This window comes from Nelumbo lutea, chromosome 1 (genome assembly GCF_056320005.1).
Source record: "Nelumbo lutea isolate HS-2025 chromosome 1, American lotus-T2T, whole genome shotgun sequence".
Lineage (NCBI taxonomy): Eukaryota > Viridiplantae > Streptophyta > Magnoliopsida > Proteales > Nelumbonaceae > Nelumbo > Nelumbo lutea.
Window position 1 is genome coordinate 181,344,400 of NC_142684.1, and position 19,549 is coordinate 181,363,948.

The 19,549-nt window shown below is 37.2% G+C and overlaps 1 protein-coding gene across 5 annotated transcripts in view; it reads right to left on the reverse strand.

The window, feature by feature from the left end:
* The window catches only part of LOC148879619 (uncharacterized), a 40,635-nt gene extending 22,700 nt beyond the window's left edge, over positions 1-17,935 (reverse strand). Inside the window, exons 1-5 of one of the 5 annotated variants that reach the window (XM_088961207.1) lie at positions 17,702-17,826; positions 17,344-17,408; positions 16,694-16,755; positions 14,570-14,630; positions 2,640-2,718 (exon numbers count right to left, since the gene is read on the reverse strand). In XM_088961207.1, coding sequence (XP_088817333.1) covers positions 2,640-2,647 — 8 coding nt within the window. In that variant the 5' untranslated portion in view covers positions 2,648-2,718; positions 14,570-14,630; positions 16,694-16,755; positions 17,344-17,408; positions 17,702-17,826. Of the gene's footprint in view, positions 1-2,639; positions 2,719-14,569; positions 14,631-16,693; positions 16,756-16,861; positions 16,970-17,343; positions 17,409-17,539 lie in introns of those variants that run through there. The other 4 variants (XM_088961208.1, XM_088961204.1, XM_088961206.1 and 1 more) reach the window with 4 other exon arrangements.
* Between the last annotated feature and the right edge of the window lie 1,614 nt (positions 17,936-19,549).

The following is a 19,549-nucleotide window of genomic DNA, read 5'->3' on the forward strand; positions in this document are numbered from 1 at the left end:
GGTGAATTGGTATGAAAGAAATAGTAGATTATTCAAAGGAAGACATTCTTCAAAAAAAGAAATTCTTAACAAGATCACGGGGATGGTGCATTCTTGGTTGGCAATCCACCCTTTATTCAAAAATAAACATGTCTTCCTTTTTTGACTCGGATTTCTTTTTTGTAAGGAATTTATAGTTTTTTAGGGGTGACTGTTTTTTGGCAAGCTGTTTCCCTCTATACAGCTTCTCATTGTACAGAGGTTACATTGTAATTTTGGCTCTTTGATCTTAATGAAATACTTTAACTTGTACTTTCAAAAAAAGGTATTTTTGTAATTTTGCATGTTTAGGGGGTTATGTTTGGGAACAGGTCTTAGTCTAGTAATTTCCCTTTGTTTAGCTTTATGTTTGTAACTGTTTGGGGAAGGTTTAATCTAATCTAGCTTCTTTTTGTAAGTGACTTGTTGGGCAAGCTAACTTGGGGGGGCAAGTTTCTTCCTTTGGAATTTGTAAGGCTCGTCTGGAGAATAGTATTTTTTTCCCTGATGAACAAAAAAGGTTTCTCTACAGAATTTTGTGTGATTGCCAAGTTGGGGGGCGTAATTGCCCTCACTAAGGGTTTTCATTTTATTTCCATCTCTTCTCTTATCTTCTCTTCTTTCTCCATTAGTTCTTTGTTTGTGCTACATAGGGCTGGCAATCTTAACCCCAACCCATTTGACCCACCCACCCATACTATTGGCGAGTCAATAAGGGTCAAGTGACCCATTAGGGTCAGGGTGGGTTGGGGTCAGTTGGATAAAGGAAGGGTCAAAACTCAAGGGAAAAAGGGTTAGGAGTCTCATTGTTCTCAGTAGCCGTCAAGTTGGGTTTTCACCCCCACTGTTATCAGTAGCCGGCAATCAGAACCACTGGCAATTTCTTCTTCGGTTTTCACCCCCATGTTGTCAGTAGCCAACGATCAGAACCACTGGCGATTTCTTCCAGATCTGACGTCACATAGCAGATCTCTCCACTCTTTCCGCCATGGTAGAACCCAGATTTGGGCTTGCAGACACAGATCGAAGAGATCACACCAGATTTGGTTTAAATCCAGATTTGTATTCATCATCTTCCTCTATGGAGACAGATTTGGGTTTGCAAAACAAATCCATCGCAAGTAATATATTTTCTCTAAAAATTCTTATACTTTTTGTATATTTTTTGAAATTTTCTATTAATATAATTTAAAAAAAAATGATGGAAACTTCTATCAAAAAAATTCCTACATTTTTACGTTTTGTTTTCTTGTATTAAAAAAATTCAAAAAAATCTATCAGATTTTTTTAATTTTCCTACATTTTTTAGGTTTGGTTTTCTTTACTTTTGTTATTTATTTGCATTTTTGTTTTATTATATTTTTTGTTGTTTTTTCTTTCAATTTTTATATTTTTCTAATTTTCTGTATTTCCCATAATTTTTGTATTTTCTTTGAATTTTATAGTTTTCTAAATGTTTCATAATTTCTATTCATTTTATACATTTTCATGTATTTTTTTTGTTATTTACTTACAATTTTTGTTTTTTTTCTATAATTTTTTATAATTTCTTTGGTTTTTCTACAGATTCTATTTTTCATATTTTATATTTTTTTAAATTTCTGCATTTTTATTTTTGCATTATTCTGCAATTTGTGTTTTTTACAATTTTCTGTTTTATGTAAAATGATAACTTTCATTTAATTTTTTTATATAATTTTTTATGTTTTACATGAAATATATTTATTATTTTCAGTGATTTGTGCATTTTTATTTTTATTTTTATTTGAAAATATTTTTTGAACTTTTTTATCATTTTTATGTTTTCTTAATTGATATTTCTATGTTTAATGCTTTTGAAACAGAGAAAATTTAAAAAAATGTCACAGTTTAGGTCAGGGTTAGGATGGGTTGTGACCCACTAACATCAAATATGGGTGGCAAATGGATTAGAGGGTCAATATGGGTGGGTTGATAGTCAACCCACACCCAACCCACCCATTTGCCACCCCTAGTGCTACACACTTAGAACTAGGTCAGTTGCAAGAATAATGCTGAATCACAAAGATCCTACATCAGCCACCAGGATCTAATTGTTTAAATTTGAACTTTGTGATCATTGGAGAACCCAGGACTCTCAGGTATTGGTGGAGTTTTCAGGAATGAATATGGCTCCACAATAGCATTATACTCAAGGCCAATAGACCATGGTGATTCTTTGAAGACAGAACTGAAAACAGTATTACAAGGGATGGTTGGAGAATAACAAGGAGGGAGTTTGGAAGCAGACACCTCATGAGGAAAACCAGGCAGAACGTCAATGCAAGGGTGGTAAGTTTTCTATGGTTTGGCTGTTCTAGCAAAATAAGGGATCAACAGGGCAGATCTGTACCGGGAACAATGTTATGAGTAAGTCTAAAATGACGCTGAAGTGTTAGGGCTGCAAGGAGTCTTTGTACATATCTCTTTTTTTATACCATATTAATAAAATTTTAACTGTTGCTGATAAAAAGAATCTCAAATCTACAACTACAAATGCTTGGAAGTCAAAAGTAAATACAGAATCCTTGAACCTCAATAGAGGAAAAAAGAAGCAATAAATTATCAATGAAACAACACAAACTAGGGTGGGAATAACTTACATTTTCATCAGGAAATGAGCGATTAGTTAAAATTGAAGTATAATTTGATAAGTATACACAAGTGAGATTAACCAGGAACCTGGATTTTGCATTTAACATAAAAGTCAGCAACAGAGTTAAGATAATTAAGGAAATCTACAGAAATGTTGCACTAAAATTCAAATTTTCATATCTCATTGTGCACCAAAAGGCAAGGCACGTACTAATTGAAAAAAAAAAAAAAAAGAAAAAACATATACCAGTGATTCATATCTCCTTGCGCCCAAGGACTACACTGTGGACTATAATCAGTGTATACCACCTCCAATCAAAAAATTTGTTATTTCTTGTGCAAAATTATTTTCAAGGAAAAGCATTATGAGCTGAGAAAAAGCTGCAGCCAGATAAAATTAAATGAAATAAAAGTTCAGGAAATTGAATTTCCAATTCCCAAGTGAATTTACAAGAAGTAAAACGGAAAGATGGGGCTTCCTGTTCCTGACTTTAATGGGAAGATGATGGGGTGAAAATTTAACTTGGGTGGGTAGGTTGGGTTTAGAGTCCCACATTAAGGGTTAACACAAGAGCTGACTCAACAGGAGGTAAATTCCTCAAAAAATTGCAAACTCATCAGCTTGGATTGAAAGAGGCTAGACTGGGATGAGTTGCCTAACATTTTCTCAGTGCAGTAACAGCTTTCAAAATCATTATTAGACCTAAATACTATCTGTTTTCTAGTTATAGAAGTTACATGATGTTTCAAAGTTTCAACTAGTCTCTGTCAAAAGCTGCATGTGTGGCACACCAATTCATGCTTAGTCTGAAAGAATGCTAAAGGGTTTAATTGGAAACTACTTGGAAGTTGAAAATAATGCAAATTGACCATGTAGTAATCTAATTTAGATTTGCTTAACCATAGATCCATCCTTTCCATCAGAACAATTGGTCCATGAATGCTTGTTTTATTTTGCCTGCTTAAACGATAAACTTGTATGTTGGTATATGTTATCTTTGTCGATGTGAACTGAACTGTCAGCAAAATGTAATGCATGTGATTTGTGATTTAATAATACAAAAGTTTCTCCTAAAAATTGGATTAGATTTTGGGCTAGAGTGTCCAATTTGCTCATGAAAATAACTATATATGCAACAAACAAATCAACAATGGGAGTTGGGAGAAGGCTTGATTGAGGTGAATTAAACTGGATATAGAGCTTGTTGAACCTTTTACTCAGAAGCAGACTTGAGGAATGAATGCATTGGGTGAATTTTGAAAGGGGGTGTGGGCAGTCATAATCAATTATAAACTCCTCATCTTAATTAAGACAATGCTGAAAGACTACTTGGTTTCCCCTAAAATATACAAGTAATGTTTTGTACTCCTTTTTTTTTTTTTGGAAAAAGGTAAAGTATTTTATTCAATCAAACAAGAATACAACAAGGCCCAGACCACTAGATCTGCCTGGGCCCAAAACAGATTACAAGCTCATCCATGATTTTGTGCAAAGCAACTGAGATACATTCTGATTTTTAAATTCCTCATTCACCGACACCTAGGAACAAATCTTGCCCACCGCTTTCTGCACTACTTCTGAACTTCTGAGGTGACCACAGAAAATTCTGTTATTTCTTTCAGTCCAAATGGACCAAAGAACTGCTTGCGGAATGGTATTCCAAACAATCTTTCCTTTCTTACTGAGACCCTCCATTCTCCAACACATTAGTAACTCCTTCACAGATCTTGGCATAGACCAGCTAATCTCCAACTTCTTGAAAAAACGTCCCCATATTGAGGAGGAGACCGAACAATGGATGCACAAGTGCTCCGTAGATTCTACACAGTTACCACATAGAACACAGGAGGGGTCCAAAATCTGAATACCCCTTCGCACCAAGTTAGCCCTAGTCAAACATTTGTCAAGAGCCATTGTCCAGACCAGGAAGTTAATCTCGGAGGGGCTGGATGGGTTCCAAATCTGCCTAGCAGGGAAGTTCTCCTGACCTGAACTGCACACCTTAAGAAAAAGGGATTTCACAGAGAAGCTACCATCTGCATTCCACTTCCAAGACCATTCATCTTCCAAACTCAAGTCGATCCTCTGATTTTGAAGCAGTCCCAACAGATCCACATACTCTTCCACTTCCCAATCCAACAAATTCCTCCTACATAGAGGAGTCCAGATGATTGAATCACCAGAAATGCAAATGTTATCATCAACAGAAGAGTCTTGATTCACAGCAATTTGGAACAGACAAGGAAAAGCTTCAGCCAAGGGACCCTCCACACACCAGGGATCCTTCCAAAACTTTATTATGTCCCCCTTACCGCCTTAAACTTGATCCCATTCAGAAAGAGATTGATGTACTTTGAGATGCCTGCCCAAAGAGATTTACCCCCAATTTGATGGGGATCCAGAGTTCTCCAATCACCCCATACCACTCCATACTTTGTCGCAATAAGACTTCACCATGCATTCCTCTCCGAAGCAAATCTCCATAACCATTTACTGAGAAGAGCAGAATTAAATTCTTTCAACTTCCTAATTCCCAGACCACCCACTTCCTTAGGAAGACACACTTGCTCCCAATTTACAATGTGAATCTTCTTCTCATCTTCCCATCCTCTCCATAATAAGTTCCTTTGGATCTGTTCCAACCTGTTTGCTATTTTGTTTGGGATGGGAAAGAAAGAAAGGAAATAAGTGGGGAGGTTGGAGAGGGTGCTCTTAATCAAAGTAACCCTACCACTAAAAGATAGATATTTTGCCTTCAAGAGTCCAACTTCTTCTCCATCCTCTCAATGATTGGGCACCAGATTGAGGAGGAAGAATATTTGGCCCCAAGAGGCAGACCCAAATACTTTACCGGCAGGAAATCTGTTTGGCAAGCCATCACTTTCGCACAATCTTCTAAATTTGAAACATGGTCCACTGGGATGATCTTACTTTTACTCAAGTTGACTTTGAGTCCCGACACCACTTCAAACCAGCTCAAGATTCCAAGCACTGAGTCCAACTGAGACAGAGAAGCATCCACAAAGCATAAGGTGTCATCTTCAAATTGAAGGATATTGACTTTCTCCTTTCCAGGGGAGATAACAAACCCATTCCATAAGCCCGAATCAGCAGCCTTCTTACTAAAGAGAGTGAGAATTTCCAAAACACAAATGAATAATAGAGCGAACAGAGGATCACCCTGCCTCAGACCCCTAGAGCTACAAAAGAACCCCGTGGATTGGCCATTAATTATGATTGAAAATTTAGGGGTCTTAGTACAAACACTGATCCAATTTCTCCATTTTTGTCCAAAATTCATGCATTCCAGCACACTATCCAAACAATTCCAGTTGATGCAGTCATATGCTTTCTCAATATCAAGTTTACAAATCACACCTGAGATTCCCTCTCTTCTTCTAGAATCAATTAACTCATTGGCAATTAAAATTGAGTCAACCATCTGTCTTCCAGGCACAAAAGCACTCTGATTATTTGAGATTATACTACCTAACACCCCTTTCATTCTTTCAGCCAAGACTTTAGCCAAGATTTTGTAAAAACTATGCAGCAAGCTAATAGGTCTGAAGTCCTTAATACTCACAGCCCCCTCAATTTTTGGAATGAGGGTGATAAAAGTGGCATTCAAACTTCTTTGCAGAGAGGCATTAGCATGAAACTCCTGGAACACCTTCATCAAATCCTCTTTCACAAAGCTCTAGCACTTCAGATAGAAAAGGTTTGTGAAACCATCCGGCCCAGGCAATTTGTCTCCTTCTAATTTCTTAATTGCAGCACTGATTTCCTCTTCTGCAAAAGGGCTTTCGAGCCATAATTTCTGACTGTCAGTCAGCTTCCTGAAAGAGAGATTAGAGGGAAAGGGTCTATACATCCAATTTTCCTTATATAGCTTTTTGTAAAAAGGTGTTGCAACTAATTTGATCTCAGAATCTGATTCCCCGCTTCTATCATCCCATACCAACTTATTAATAGAAGAGGCTCTAGCTTGAGCATTTGCCATTTTGTGAAAGAAATATGTGTTTTTATCACCCTCTTTTAGCCAAGTGATCTTAGCCCTTTGTCTCCACTTTATTTCCTCTTTCACAACCAATTTATCTATGCTATTTTTTGCTTGAGATCTCTTCAGCCTTAAGTCTTCAGAAATTGGACCCAATTCTTCAGCTCTGTCAATCTCTTCAATGGTACCCAGTAAGGCTTTCTTTTCAGTCCCCAACTTTAACATTTTCTCCAAACTCCAAAATTTTATTCTCCTTTTGATAGCAGAAAGTTTTTTTGCCAGAATAAAGGAGCTGGATCCCTCCACCTGAGTTCCTTCCCACACAGCACTCATCAACTGAATAAGACTATCTTCCTCATACCAAGCATTTTCAAATTTAAAGAGGGCTTTAACTTTCTCCTGATGCCCACAAATAAGCTGAATAGGGCTGTGATCTGAAACAGGTCTTGGTAGGGTGATCTGTCTAAAGTCCAGAAAAACACCATCCCAATTAGAAGATACCAAGAACCTGTCCAACCTCACAAGGGTAGGATTTTCTTGGTTATTTGTCCAAGTAAATCTGTTACCTTGAATGGGGATATCCATGAGATTCATGCTATTGATAAAATCTGCAAACCGCCTCATCAACCCATTTCTTCCACTCCTTACGTTTTTCTCTTCCACTGATAACGTAACATTAAAATCACCACCAATGACCCAAGGATGAGCCAAAAAACCTCTCATATCTACTAATTCCTCCCAAAAGTCCGCCCTGAGATTAGAAACTGTTGGTCCATACACATTTGTGATTTGAATAGTATTACCATCTTGCAGCTTCATGACTAGAGAAATTGAGAAACTCCCACTTCTGCAAGAAATCAAGCTACATACAGAAGGGTCCCTAAGACATAGCAGGCCCCCTGCACTCCCAGAAGCAGCCTTTGCCTTCCATCTAACCTGACCATCTCCCCAAACACTCCAAATAACGCCAGCATCAATTTTCTCCAATTTTGTTTCTTGAAGCCAAACAATTTTCAATTTCACCATTTTCAGGGAATCAAATACCACCATTCTCCTTCTCCCCGATCCCAGACCTTGAACATTCCAAGATAGAATTCTTAAGTCCATTAATACAACCATCCGAAGAAGCAAATACCCCCCAACTCAAATTCTCTTCCACCTTCTCAGTTTTTCTTCGACCCCCTTACAGCCCCATCACTACTCCCTGCCTTCTCATTCAGACCCCAAGTAAGACGCATCATTTCCCTGTTCCCCTTGGAATTCGTTAATTGGTTTAATCCAATACTGTCAAATTTGGATCAGACCGGATGGTCAGAACTCTAGAACCAGAAAGCACAAGTAAAATGGTATTTTTTGGTTTCTCAGTTCTTATAAATGTCAACTTTTTCAAGCTTAATTACCCCATTTGCATTGGGATCACATGTGTATATACCCTTCAGTTCTACTCCTAATCTTCTATTCTCCAATCTTTACCTTTAGAAGTACTAATTCAAAAAGTGTATGATGATTAATGTCTGGTGACTCTTTGGCTACAGTAGCTACCGTGGTCTCATAGGTACTCCTTTTTTTACAAGTAATAATATAATTTTATTAATTCAGAAACTAATTTAGAGTTGTGACTTCATATAACATCTCATGGAGAGGGGCGAGCTGCAGCCCCTCCTAGAAGCATACAAGTAATCTAGGAATAAATTACAGAAATCACAGCTGAGCCCAAAACAGTTCTTCCCTATTTACCCCTTGCTTGGCTAACACATTAAGCCAAAGCATTTGCTGATCTCCCCACCCACTGTATAGAAACCAACATATTCCTTGTCAACCAATTAAATTTCTTCATTTCATTCTTGTAGCACCATATAGCATCCTCAGGGTTGTTCAACCAACCCACCACCACCTTGGAGTCCCCTTCAATTATCAAATGCTCTTACCCCCAAGTGGTTTGCAAATTGCACCCCTTGTACAGCAGCTGATAGCTCTGCCCCTGATAGAGTCTCCGAATCCAAAAGGACCCAAGTAAAGCAAAACAATCTGTCCACTCTTGTTCCTCAGAACACCTCCCATTCCATATAATCTTGGGTTACCCATTTCCATCAAAGCTCAGCTTCAGTGAGCCTTCAGACAAAGGAGATCACCCTGTAATTATCTTGTTCTTAAAGGATGAACACCTTACTAACTGCTGACCAGTTTCTCCAAAAGTCATTAAATAAGAATTGATGAAAATTTTCCAAAGTCTTCAGCCAAAATATTGCCCTATGCAACACCCAATCTTTCAGTTCTTGGCTGCTCTTTTCCTTTTCTTGAAAATTTCTAGCATTCCTTTCTTCCCATAATGTCCAAATAAGGGCAGCACAAGCACATCTCCACATAATTCTCCCGCTTTTTGTAGGCCAAGAGAAAGTAGAATGGTCAAATATCATGCAAACTTCTATTGGTAAGCTCCAGCTGAAGAGATGGGAGATCCATCATATGGATGGCCGAACCCTACGGGAAGGTTGGGCAAAATTTCAAAAATTTCTTTACTCCCATCCGGGAATCCTATTCCCAATTTAGAAAACTGCATTTTCAAGGTTCGTTCTTGTAACCAAACCGGACCAAATTTGAAAACGAAATTAGGAAGGGATGTACCTGATACGGAATCCACACAAGAATGCTCCTCCCAACGTAGGTGATCACGCCCAAAGAGTGTACCAAATCCTCCCTCCACTGAAGATGACACGGCTTAGGATGAGGCAGGATCAGTAGGTAGTTCTTCACCAAGAACTTGTGATTATTCAGCAAGAATCGAATGGGATAGTGAGCACAGCTTCTCAAGTGTTTCTTCTGGCAAGAAACAATATTAAGATCAAATCTTGATCAAATCCAAGAACTTGAGATCAAACAAGGTAGGGCGACAAGAGCAGGAAGAAAAAGAACTGAAGGCAAGATCAGTCTAACTGAGTTGTCTTCTCTTTGTATTGAGTGAGTGTGTTTTCAAGGTTCGCCTTGCTCTCTTATTTATAGCCTTAAAGAGACAACTTCCTAATCTCATCAGGAGTTTCCTGATCCAAATCTTTATTTGGATCTGGACTCTTTATGTGATAAGAATAATCTCTTATCTTATATGTAGATAAAGATCAGCCTTCCTAATCAAATTAGGAGTTCCTTGATCCAAATCTTTATTTGGATTTGGACTCTTTAAGTGAATAAGAGTAACCCTCTTATCTTTATCTGCCGATCCAAATCCCAGATCCGCCCCGATTTAATTAATATAATTAACCTAGTTCGAAATGGGATTTTAGGTCCATTAAGCTTTCAGACTCACTTCCTCTTTAATGTTGGCTAGTTTGGCTCTCTTTGTATGGTGTGGGACCCTATCATTGATCTACACATCATCCACATGGGTTCAGCCTAGCCTCTATTATAAGGCCTAGACGAATTCACTGCTGAATACAGTAAACCCCTGAGTCCATCACTATGAGCTCTTAATGGGCCCAACATTTACACTAAATGGTCATTGGGTTCAGCCATCTTATGAAGGCCCAAGGACTATGGGCAGATGCAAGATTAGCCCATCAGGTATAACCCTCAATGGTCTTACACTTAACCCCTCGGCCCATAATGATCAAACACAACCCGACAAGAGAGGACCTCTCCCTCGGCCACAAGGTATAGTGCTGCACTCTCTACTCAAATGGATCCCAGTAATTAAAACTTTTTTGCAAACATTTTGAAACCATAATATACACATATATATGTATATCTCTATATAAATATATTTTGCAAAAACAAATTTCAACGGTTGAAATCAGCTGCCGGCAGTTTAGGTTTCCATCAGAGAGAGTGCATCCCCAATCATTCACTTTGTCCGACAAAGGGGCTGATCTTGTCACTATGATCACCCACTCAGATGAATTCTTGGATTGTCCCAACATACCAAGGTTTTGACCCCCTCTAAGGATCTCACTAATCGGCATATCAAAAACAGCCCAATCTGACACCTAGTGCAGCATCATAATCGAGTTTAGGAGTCGGGTGCAACATTCCAGTTTTGCCCTTCTATCTCCAAGGTCCAGAGCAATACTGGAATTTTGGTTTGGTTCAGGGTTTCAAGAAAAACCCACACTGCATGTACCTCAAGTCTCACCCTGGCAGCTGAGACAAGCCACCCCAACCAACTTGGTGGTACATCAGTGTCAGCCTTGGCAAGATAAATCTCCCCAGATCTATCCAACGGCTGTGAAGATTCTAAACTAACACGAGTCTCATATGTGTCCAGTTTAAGGGTATTACACTGAAACACACCATAATAACATGAATCAAATTTGTACTTTATTCATTTACAATAAATGTCATAATGTACATCATGCTGATTGGAGTTAAGGGCATACACTGTCTAACACCAACTACTCCCAAACAATGAAAATAACCAAGCCCATAGGACAACAAAAAATGGACAAGATATAAGTAGATGGTAACAATCCTCCCCATGAGCTCTACAAAGGATACACCAATTAAGAGAAATACAGAGGAAAGATCTTCTCTTTTGTAGGTTATCTAGAGATTTTACTTTTTCATAGTATATTTCCCAACAAAAATCCAAAATCTTTGGGGGAATTGGCCTGCACCAAATTTCCTTTGACAAAAAGGGTTGTTGGGTAGAAAACAGAGAGATGGACTTGAAGTAAGAAGCACAACCAAAGATCCCTTTGGGTCTAGGAGCACCCTTTTGTCTGGCTTGGAGGGATCCAAGCAGACCTAATTAAGAAAACAAAGCAAGTCAAAGAGGGGTTCAATTTCATCATCCCTTAATCCCCTACGAAACTCGAAGTCCCAATTAGAAGCCATAGGTGTTCCCGAAGATGACACAAATTTTGAGGCCACCTCTTTTTTATACAAAAAACAGAAAGTAACAAAGGGAAAAGGTCCTTTAAAGGGTTGTTCCCTATCTAGATGTCCTCCCAAAAACAGACAGCATTGCCAGAAAATACTTCATACCTGATAAACCTAAGAAATTGAGGAAGGGTGTTGTGAATGGCCTTCCAAGGTGCCACCAAGTTAGCCTGCCTTGATACACTAGCATCCCACCCATTCTCTAAATTCCCATGAATGCTTCCCACCACCTTTCCAATGGCCAATGCCACAACCATTTCCCTAACAGGGCTTGATTTTTTTTCAACCACCCTCCCTAGTCCCAAACCCCCCCTCTTCTTTATTTCTACAAACAATTTCCCATTTAATCAAATGATCCTTTTTTCTGGTCCCAGTTCCCACAAGAAATCTCTCATCAACTTCTCCAACTTCCTAGCTTCCTTAGGTGGTATCCTAAAAACAGATAGGAAGTAAGTGGGTAAGTTTGCCAACCACCCTCCATAGTCTCATAGGTACTCTTACCATCAACAACTCAGGCTATACTCTTATTAGGCCTCGTTTATATTGTTCCTTTGATTCAATTTCTGTTTCCCATAATATCCCCCACATATTGACATATTATTTGCATATAATAACATTATATCTTCAACAAGTTGGGGAGTGGGGTGGAGTGGGGAAACTAGAAATCTAGGGATCCTCCCCCAAGTTGGGGAAACTCCCCTTGGAAAGGTATCATGAAGAATTTCTCTGTTTTCTTGGAAGGGATTTCTGTCAAGATTGGTAAAGGGGATAGAACTAAATTTTGGAAGGACCCTTGGTGCTTGGATGGGCCTCTAGCTGAGTTATTTCCTCTCCTTTTTCAGTGTGCTTCTAACCAAGAAGCATCTGTGGCTGAGTACTTTTGTTCGGCTGGAGATTCTGTTACTTGGACCTTCCCCCCTCTTTAGGAGGAATCTTTTTGATTGGGAGTTAGAAGAGATTGTGGAGCTGATGGCTCTTCAGAAGCAGAAGATAGACCTGCTCTCAGAAGACAAATAGTGCTGGAAATAGAATCCAGATGGTGAATTTACTGTTAAATCCCTTGCCTCCAAACTTTGCAGATTGGGCCTCACTGATTTCCCAACTACACAGATCCGGAATTCTACAAGTCCTTCAAAGTCCAATTTTCTGATTTGGACGATGGCCCCTGACAAATGCCTTTCCAGATCTAATCTTGTGAGGCAGGGCATCCAAATTTTGGATTTATCTTGTGGTCTTTGTGGGTTCCTTACTGAACCGACAGATCATTTGTGTATTCATTGTCCATTCTCCTCTCAGGTTTGGGTTATGCCTAGGCCGGTTAAGGAGCTTCTCTGCTGCTGGAATGTTAAAGGCCTAAGCAAGAAAGGGAAACTGGTATGGAGGACTATTCCTGCTGCTGTCTTGTGGTCCATTTGGGCTGAAAGGAATAGTAGGATATTCTGTAATATAGCTAAGAGCCCTGAAGATATAACACAGAGAGCAGTGCGCAAGCTGATCTCTTGGGTTTCTGTTTCTGTGGAGTTCAGAAGTCTGAATTTGTCTTTTTTACTTTGTTCTAATTCCTGGTGGAGATTGTAATTGCTGCGGTTTTCAGACTGCCCTTCTGGGTCTGAATCCAGCTTGTATGTGTTTTTGTTTTTGAATAAAATTACCTTACCTCTTTCCAAAAAAAAATATCTTCAACAATTTCAATGCATGATGGATGCACCATCCATTCAGAAACAGTTATTAGAAAATTGAAAAAATTAAGAAAATTATTGGATTCATAAATTTTCCTAATAATAATGAGGTCTCAATCTTGAATGATCATTTCCTTTTATCACTAGTTCTCAAAATATATATTCAGCAAATTGTGACAGTAGATATTCAGCAAGAAGAAGAAGAAGAAGAAGATAGTGTTGATCTGAATATGAAGGCCAAAAGTATGGTAGACATCCTTACAAAAGGCTGAATTGCACAAAAGTTATATGTTAATATGAACCAAAAAGAAGATAAAAATTGAAGTAGGAGGCAAGGGAGACTTCCCTGAAACCCTACTGCACCAGTAACCAAGATCTAAGGGATTTCCTAGCTTTCATGAGAACTGTTATTTTTTTCCTCAAAAACCAAATAATTCTTTTTGCATCAAACCATCCATAAGACCATAGATGGAAGCACTAACCAGAGGATGTTGTTACCCCCTTTCATCAAGACCTTTTAAATTTTAGCCCATGTCAGACAGGCCTATTTACCTCTTTAAGACATTTATCTGGCATTGCTGGTCAAACCATAAAATCCACCTTGAAGGAAGTACAGGAGGAAACCAGATTTTATTACTTGGAATGATCACATCCCAGCCTGCTGGAACTTAGCTTACTGAAAGAAGAATGCACTTAGAAAATTGCAGATGCATCTTACATCCAAATTCTATTATTCCTTTGATTTGGAGAAGTTGCTAATCTTGGCATATGGCTAGAATTTTGGCCACTGACAAAACAAAAACTATCTTGTATACAACACCAAAAGAATTTTTTTTTTTTTGGGTGGGGGGGTATGTAGCATTTCATATGGCATTACCCCCTCATAGATATCATATGCATATTAATTATATCATATTTTTACTGTTGTATTCATATTTATTACCTGATTAGTAAAATTATCATGGATATGTTAAAAATAAAAGCAATTGTTGTGTGATTTTAATATTTATCCATTTATCTATCATTCCTTTCATAATTTGAATATGTAATTAATGACATTGACATGAAAATTAAACTATATGTGTCCACGTATTGGAAATCCAATTAGCATTTACAACACCTTTGTCCATTGCAGGATGGTTTGATAAAAGCAAGAAAATTTGTGGGTTACTGACACACCAAGTCAAAATGCAAAAGAAGAAAATCTACACCACATAATGAACAACTATATGGTTCTAGTATGAAACTTCCAATACTATACAACAAAGGATATGCAAATTCTAAAGCCCTTCAGTAGGAATGACCTTGCATATTCAATGTCCAAAGCCATATTTGAACAAAGAGTAAAAATTAATAACAAAATGATAGGATGATATAGAGAATGTTTCTAACCTTGATTAGGTGGTGGAACAGTCTGATTATGAGTAGGATGATATGTAGCAGGTGTAATCTTCTGAAAACAGACAACAAGATAACTTAAAACCTTTACAAAACAAGAAAGTATATTTGTATCTCTTTTGTTGTCTACTTTTAGATCAAAGCAAATAGATACAACAAATTAAAGACAAATTCTGAGCATTTACTTTTGAAAAGCAGAAAAAAAAAGGATACACGTGCAATGTGCAATCAAAATTCAAAATAAATTGTAATTAGAAGAAACGGGATGGTTGACCCATGTTCAATCAAAAAGAGGAGATCAACACCATAACAAGGGAAAAAGAAAATGTGGAATTATGATTAGAAGGAGAAGCTGTTCTGATTGTGGATGCTGTATGCTTATTTTCTTTTTTTAATAAATGGTTGTTGAAATATTAAGATTAAATCAGCTCAAGGAGACTAAAAAAATACTTAATGGTTAGTGAGCTAGAACCAACGCAAGAGAAACAGAATCAAGAACCAAAAATTATATCAATCCATTTTTAATTCGGAAAGGGCTGTCACCCACTGGGATGAGGTTTCTGGATAATGATAGCTCAGAAGTTCCCAAATCCTAACCTCCCAAATTCAGACCCTGCATCTCTTGAATCTGTGTTTGGCTGTTGAATTCGCAACCTGAGTGCCATTACTTCATCTACCTCCTAGTCCTGAAAGTTCCTTGAAGGTTCCTATGAAAATATAGGGAAAGGTGCAGATTGGGGCCTGTTGTCACACCATGTATCTGCTCAGAATTGTACCTTTCTCAATTACCCAACTTAAAGATCGTATCCTTGCTTAAGGTTTCAAAGGATTTATCAATCCCTTTCTGAACAGGGCACATATATGTGCCATGAGCCACTCCTGCAACCCAATTTCCATTGCTTACTCCATAGTTCACCTCTACAACCTCCTTCCACCAACTGTTAACTTCCATGCTAAACCACCAATGTCATTTCCCCACCAATGCAGAACTTAGCACTTTCAAATTCTTTATCTGAAGATCCCCTTCCTCCTTTGGTGAATAAATCTTCCTCCAATCAACCCAATGGATCCCTCTCCTCCCTCCACCCTTTCCAAGCAATTCCCTTTGAATTCTTCCTAACTTCTTAGCTACCTTACTATGAATAGGAAACATAGACAGGTAGTAGGCTGGTAAATTAGCTAATGTACTTTTTATGAGTCTCACCCTCCCTCCCTTTGAAAGGTATTTAGCCTTCAAAGAGGATAGTCTCTTTTCAAACCATTCCACCATCATACCACAAATTGCTCTTTAATTACACTGCAGTGCTAAATATTTAGGAAGATGAACTTATAAATAATCACAAGGCATAAAACATGCAGAAACCACAACTTCAATATAAATTTAGGAAAAAGATATATGGATTTATGGATTCTAGACGTTTGAATAACAACTTGAATTAGGATCTCAGAATATAAAGAAAAATTAATTGGGTAGTTGATTTTTATAATAAATTATATAAATATTAATAATCGCCTCACAATCTAAGATCAAGGTTTTAAAGAGTTCGACTGATCAAAAAAAGGTTTTAAAGGGTTCGGATCTGCTCCTCACAAAGCACACCTCACACCAACCTCACGGCACGTTTCAACCATGCATTGGGAACATCTCCCCATAAATAAAAATTTAGAATTACAGAGATGTTCCAGATGCACAACTAAGATGTGCTGTGAGGTCAGTGTGAGGCGCGCTCTGTGAGGAGCAGATCTGACATCAGTTTTAAACAGTTAAAGGCAGATGCGAGGCAGTTGGGTGCCAAAGAGGTGAGGTGTAAGCCTCAAACTAAAAAATTAAAAATTATGGACATATTTCATAATTAATAAAGCACAAAAAAGAAACAAATAATTGAAATTTTACATAATTATGTCTGACTTTTTTAATGTAAAATGGTCCAATAACCATTAAATGTGTGTTGAATTTTTTTTCAATATTACTTTTATGAAATCTAAGCACTAAGAAAACAATGCTGTAATCAAGATAACTAATAACTACCAACTGACATATAGAATTTGATACCACAATACAAATTCTGAACTATAGAAGAAAAGATGAAAAAAGGAAAGATAGGATCAAGAACACACCTAACACAACCCAATAGCCAAATTACAAAATATGAATCCTTGAAGTTCAAAATTGCAAATTCCTGTAAAAATTACAATAATTTTTTTGAAGTGTATCTCCTATAATAAGTAGACTTCCTACCAATAGAACTAGGCAAAACATTTAAAATTTTAAATTAGTAGGCACACCTTCATTAAAAGCACCAACTAGCAAGCAAGGCATATCAAGCATGTTTGTTCGGTTATGAAAATTTAACCAGAATTTGTTCCTATTAGTGTAAGAAAGTTCTCCAATTCCTAGAAGAATAAAAAAATACCAATGTTTCAATTAAAACTCTAGTTTCAAGGCTTCAAGCCTAATTAAAGATCAAAACCTGGTTTGAACTTTGAAATCAAAATTTAAAACCCTGTTTTCTAAATTCTAAATTTCTAATGATCGTTCAAATTACATCCTTTTCTTTTGGAGCAAGTCCCTTATCACTAAAACCATGTGTTCGGCTCCATTCATTTTCTTCTTCATGTGGCAATCAAAAAAAAAAGGCATTCAGAATAACCATAGCCATAGCTTTAATTTTTAAGCTTTTAATAATTATTTAACACTAAGTAACCAATTAACCGTAACAGATTAACCATGAAAAATTATGATTTAAGAAATAAGAATAAGAACTTACCTTGGTCGATGATCACTTGGTAGTCGATTGTTAGTCTGTTACAGACTTCAAATTTCAAACCAAACCTGAAAAGAAAATTTGAAAATTAGAAAAACAAAAAGTTATATTGAATATTGAAGATGTAACGATGGGAAACTCAAAGCAAAACTCTGTTTTCAGTTTATATTGTAAATAGAAACTCAAACGTTGGAGTTACCTATGTGGTAGACAAGCAAGAACCACAGGAAAATTACAAAAATAAAAAAGTAGTAGTAGAATGAGAAGAATAAGGAGAAGAACCGGAGAATAAGGGAGAAACCCTTGCGCAGTTGCGCCAGAATGGAAAAAGAAGAGAAAGGGGAAAAAGAGGAAAAATTACTTGATCCTCGCTTCAATGTAGACTAAGCCGTTGAGGAGAGCACTGGAGTAGTTCTTTTGCACTTCTCACTTGGTTCGAACCAGCAAGAAGAAAAGAGTTCGATTCCCACTCTCACTCGTCACTCGGAATGCTTTTTCATCTTTTTACAAATTTACCCCGTTAAAAACCTGAAATGTTCTAGGCTACCCCTCGATGATTTTACGCCTCGAGGGTCGAGGAGAGAAACGTACGCTCGTTGAAAGTGAGGTTACGCTCTACATTTTGAGAACCTATCAAAGGCAGGCGATTTTTGGCTAAAGATTAGGAATGGCAACGGAGCGGGTTCGGGGCGGGCATCATATTCCCCGTCTCCGACCCACATTCGGAAATTAGCTGTCATCCGTATCGGAATAAAATTTGTTCTTCATCCTTGATCCCTAACGAGATGATTCGCCGTAGGAATTGAATTTCAAATTTTTTTTAGATAACAGTATTTTATAAATAAATAAAAAAATAAATGATAAATAGTATTTTAAATATATTTTGATATAGAAATCATATAATAATATATATATAATCGAGGTCGGGGTGGGCGGGGACTTCAATCCCCATCCCCTACTCCAGCCCCGATCAGGGATTCCTATTAACCCCCATCCCCGTCCCCGCCCTACCAAAAAAATCCCCATTCCCGATCCCATCAAGTCGAGGAAGTCGAGTCCCCGTCAGGGATGGGGAAAATTGCCATCCCTACTGCCAATAGGGGTAGATTCAAGTCGCCCCATCCCTACTGCCAATAGGGGTAGATTCAAGTCGAGCTGAGTCGAATACTTATCTATTCAAGCTCAACTCATTGAAAATGTCTTAGGCTCGAGCTCGAGCTCATCTCGGTTTAAAGCTCACAAGTTCGAGCTCGGTTTGGCTCGAGCTCAACTACAAGCCAAGTTTTTTCCAAAAAATAAAAATATACATATAAAAAACTTTTTTATTTTACATACAAAAAATTTAGAATTATAAAAATTATTTATTATTATACATGTAAAAAATAAAAATATACATATAAAAATGTTTTTATTTTACATATAAAAAATAAGAATTATAAAAATTATTTACTATTATACATAAAAAAAATAAAAATATTATTATATAAAATAAAAAATATTTATTGTATATATTTATATGTATGTACATATGTAATAAAAAATTATTTATTTATTATACTAGGCTCACGAGCCTTATGAGCCAAACTTTACTGGGCTCGAACTCGGTTTGATTAGCAAACGAGCCTATATATCAAGCTCGAGCTCAGCTCATGGCCACCCCTAGCTGCCGAGACATATGCCTTTTGCCTCACCCTAGATGCCTTTAAAAACCATATTTAATATAGATCTCATCTTATATAGCCTCAAAGCTAGAGAGTTAGGCTATTCGAGTTAAGTTATATTTTGGCTCAACTTGAAAGGAGTACAAATGCAAATATGTACAGCGTAAATACATACAAAAAATAAGGTTTTGCACTCTACATATTTGCATTTGTACTTCTTTCAAACTCAGCCTTTAGAGGTGTTTACCTTGCATGAAAATTAATAGATCAATTTAGCTAACTAATAAACTAATTTTGCATTTTCAAGTAGAGACCATTCTAATCCATAATTGTAAAATACAAGTGGCTAAAAATGAGAAAAAAACAAGGGTAAATTTCTTGAACTACCCTTATGGTTTAGCTAATTGACCAGGTATACCCTTATTGTTTGAAATTTGACTAATGATACCCCTACTATTTATGACAATTAACTAATACTTCCCTTACTATTAATATTCCATCATAAACTACTCACATGTGCCCTCACATGATTGTTATAACTTAAAAAA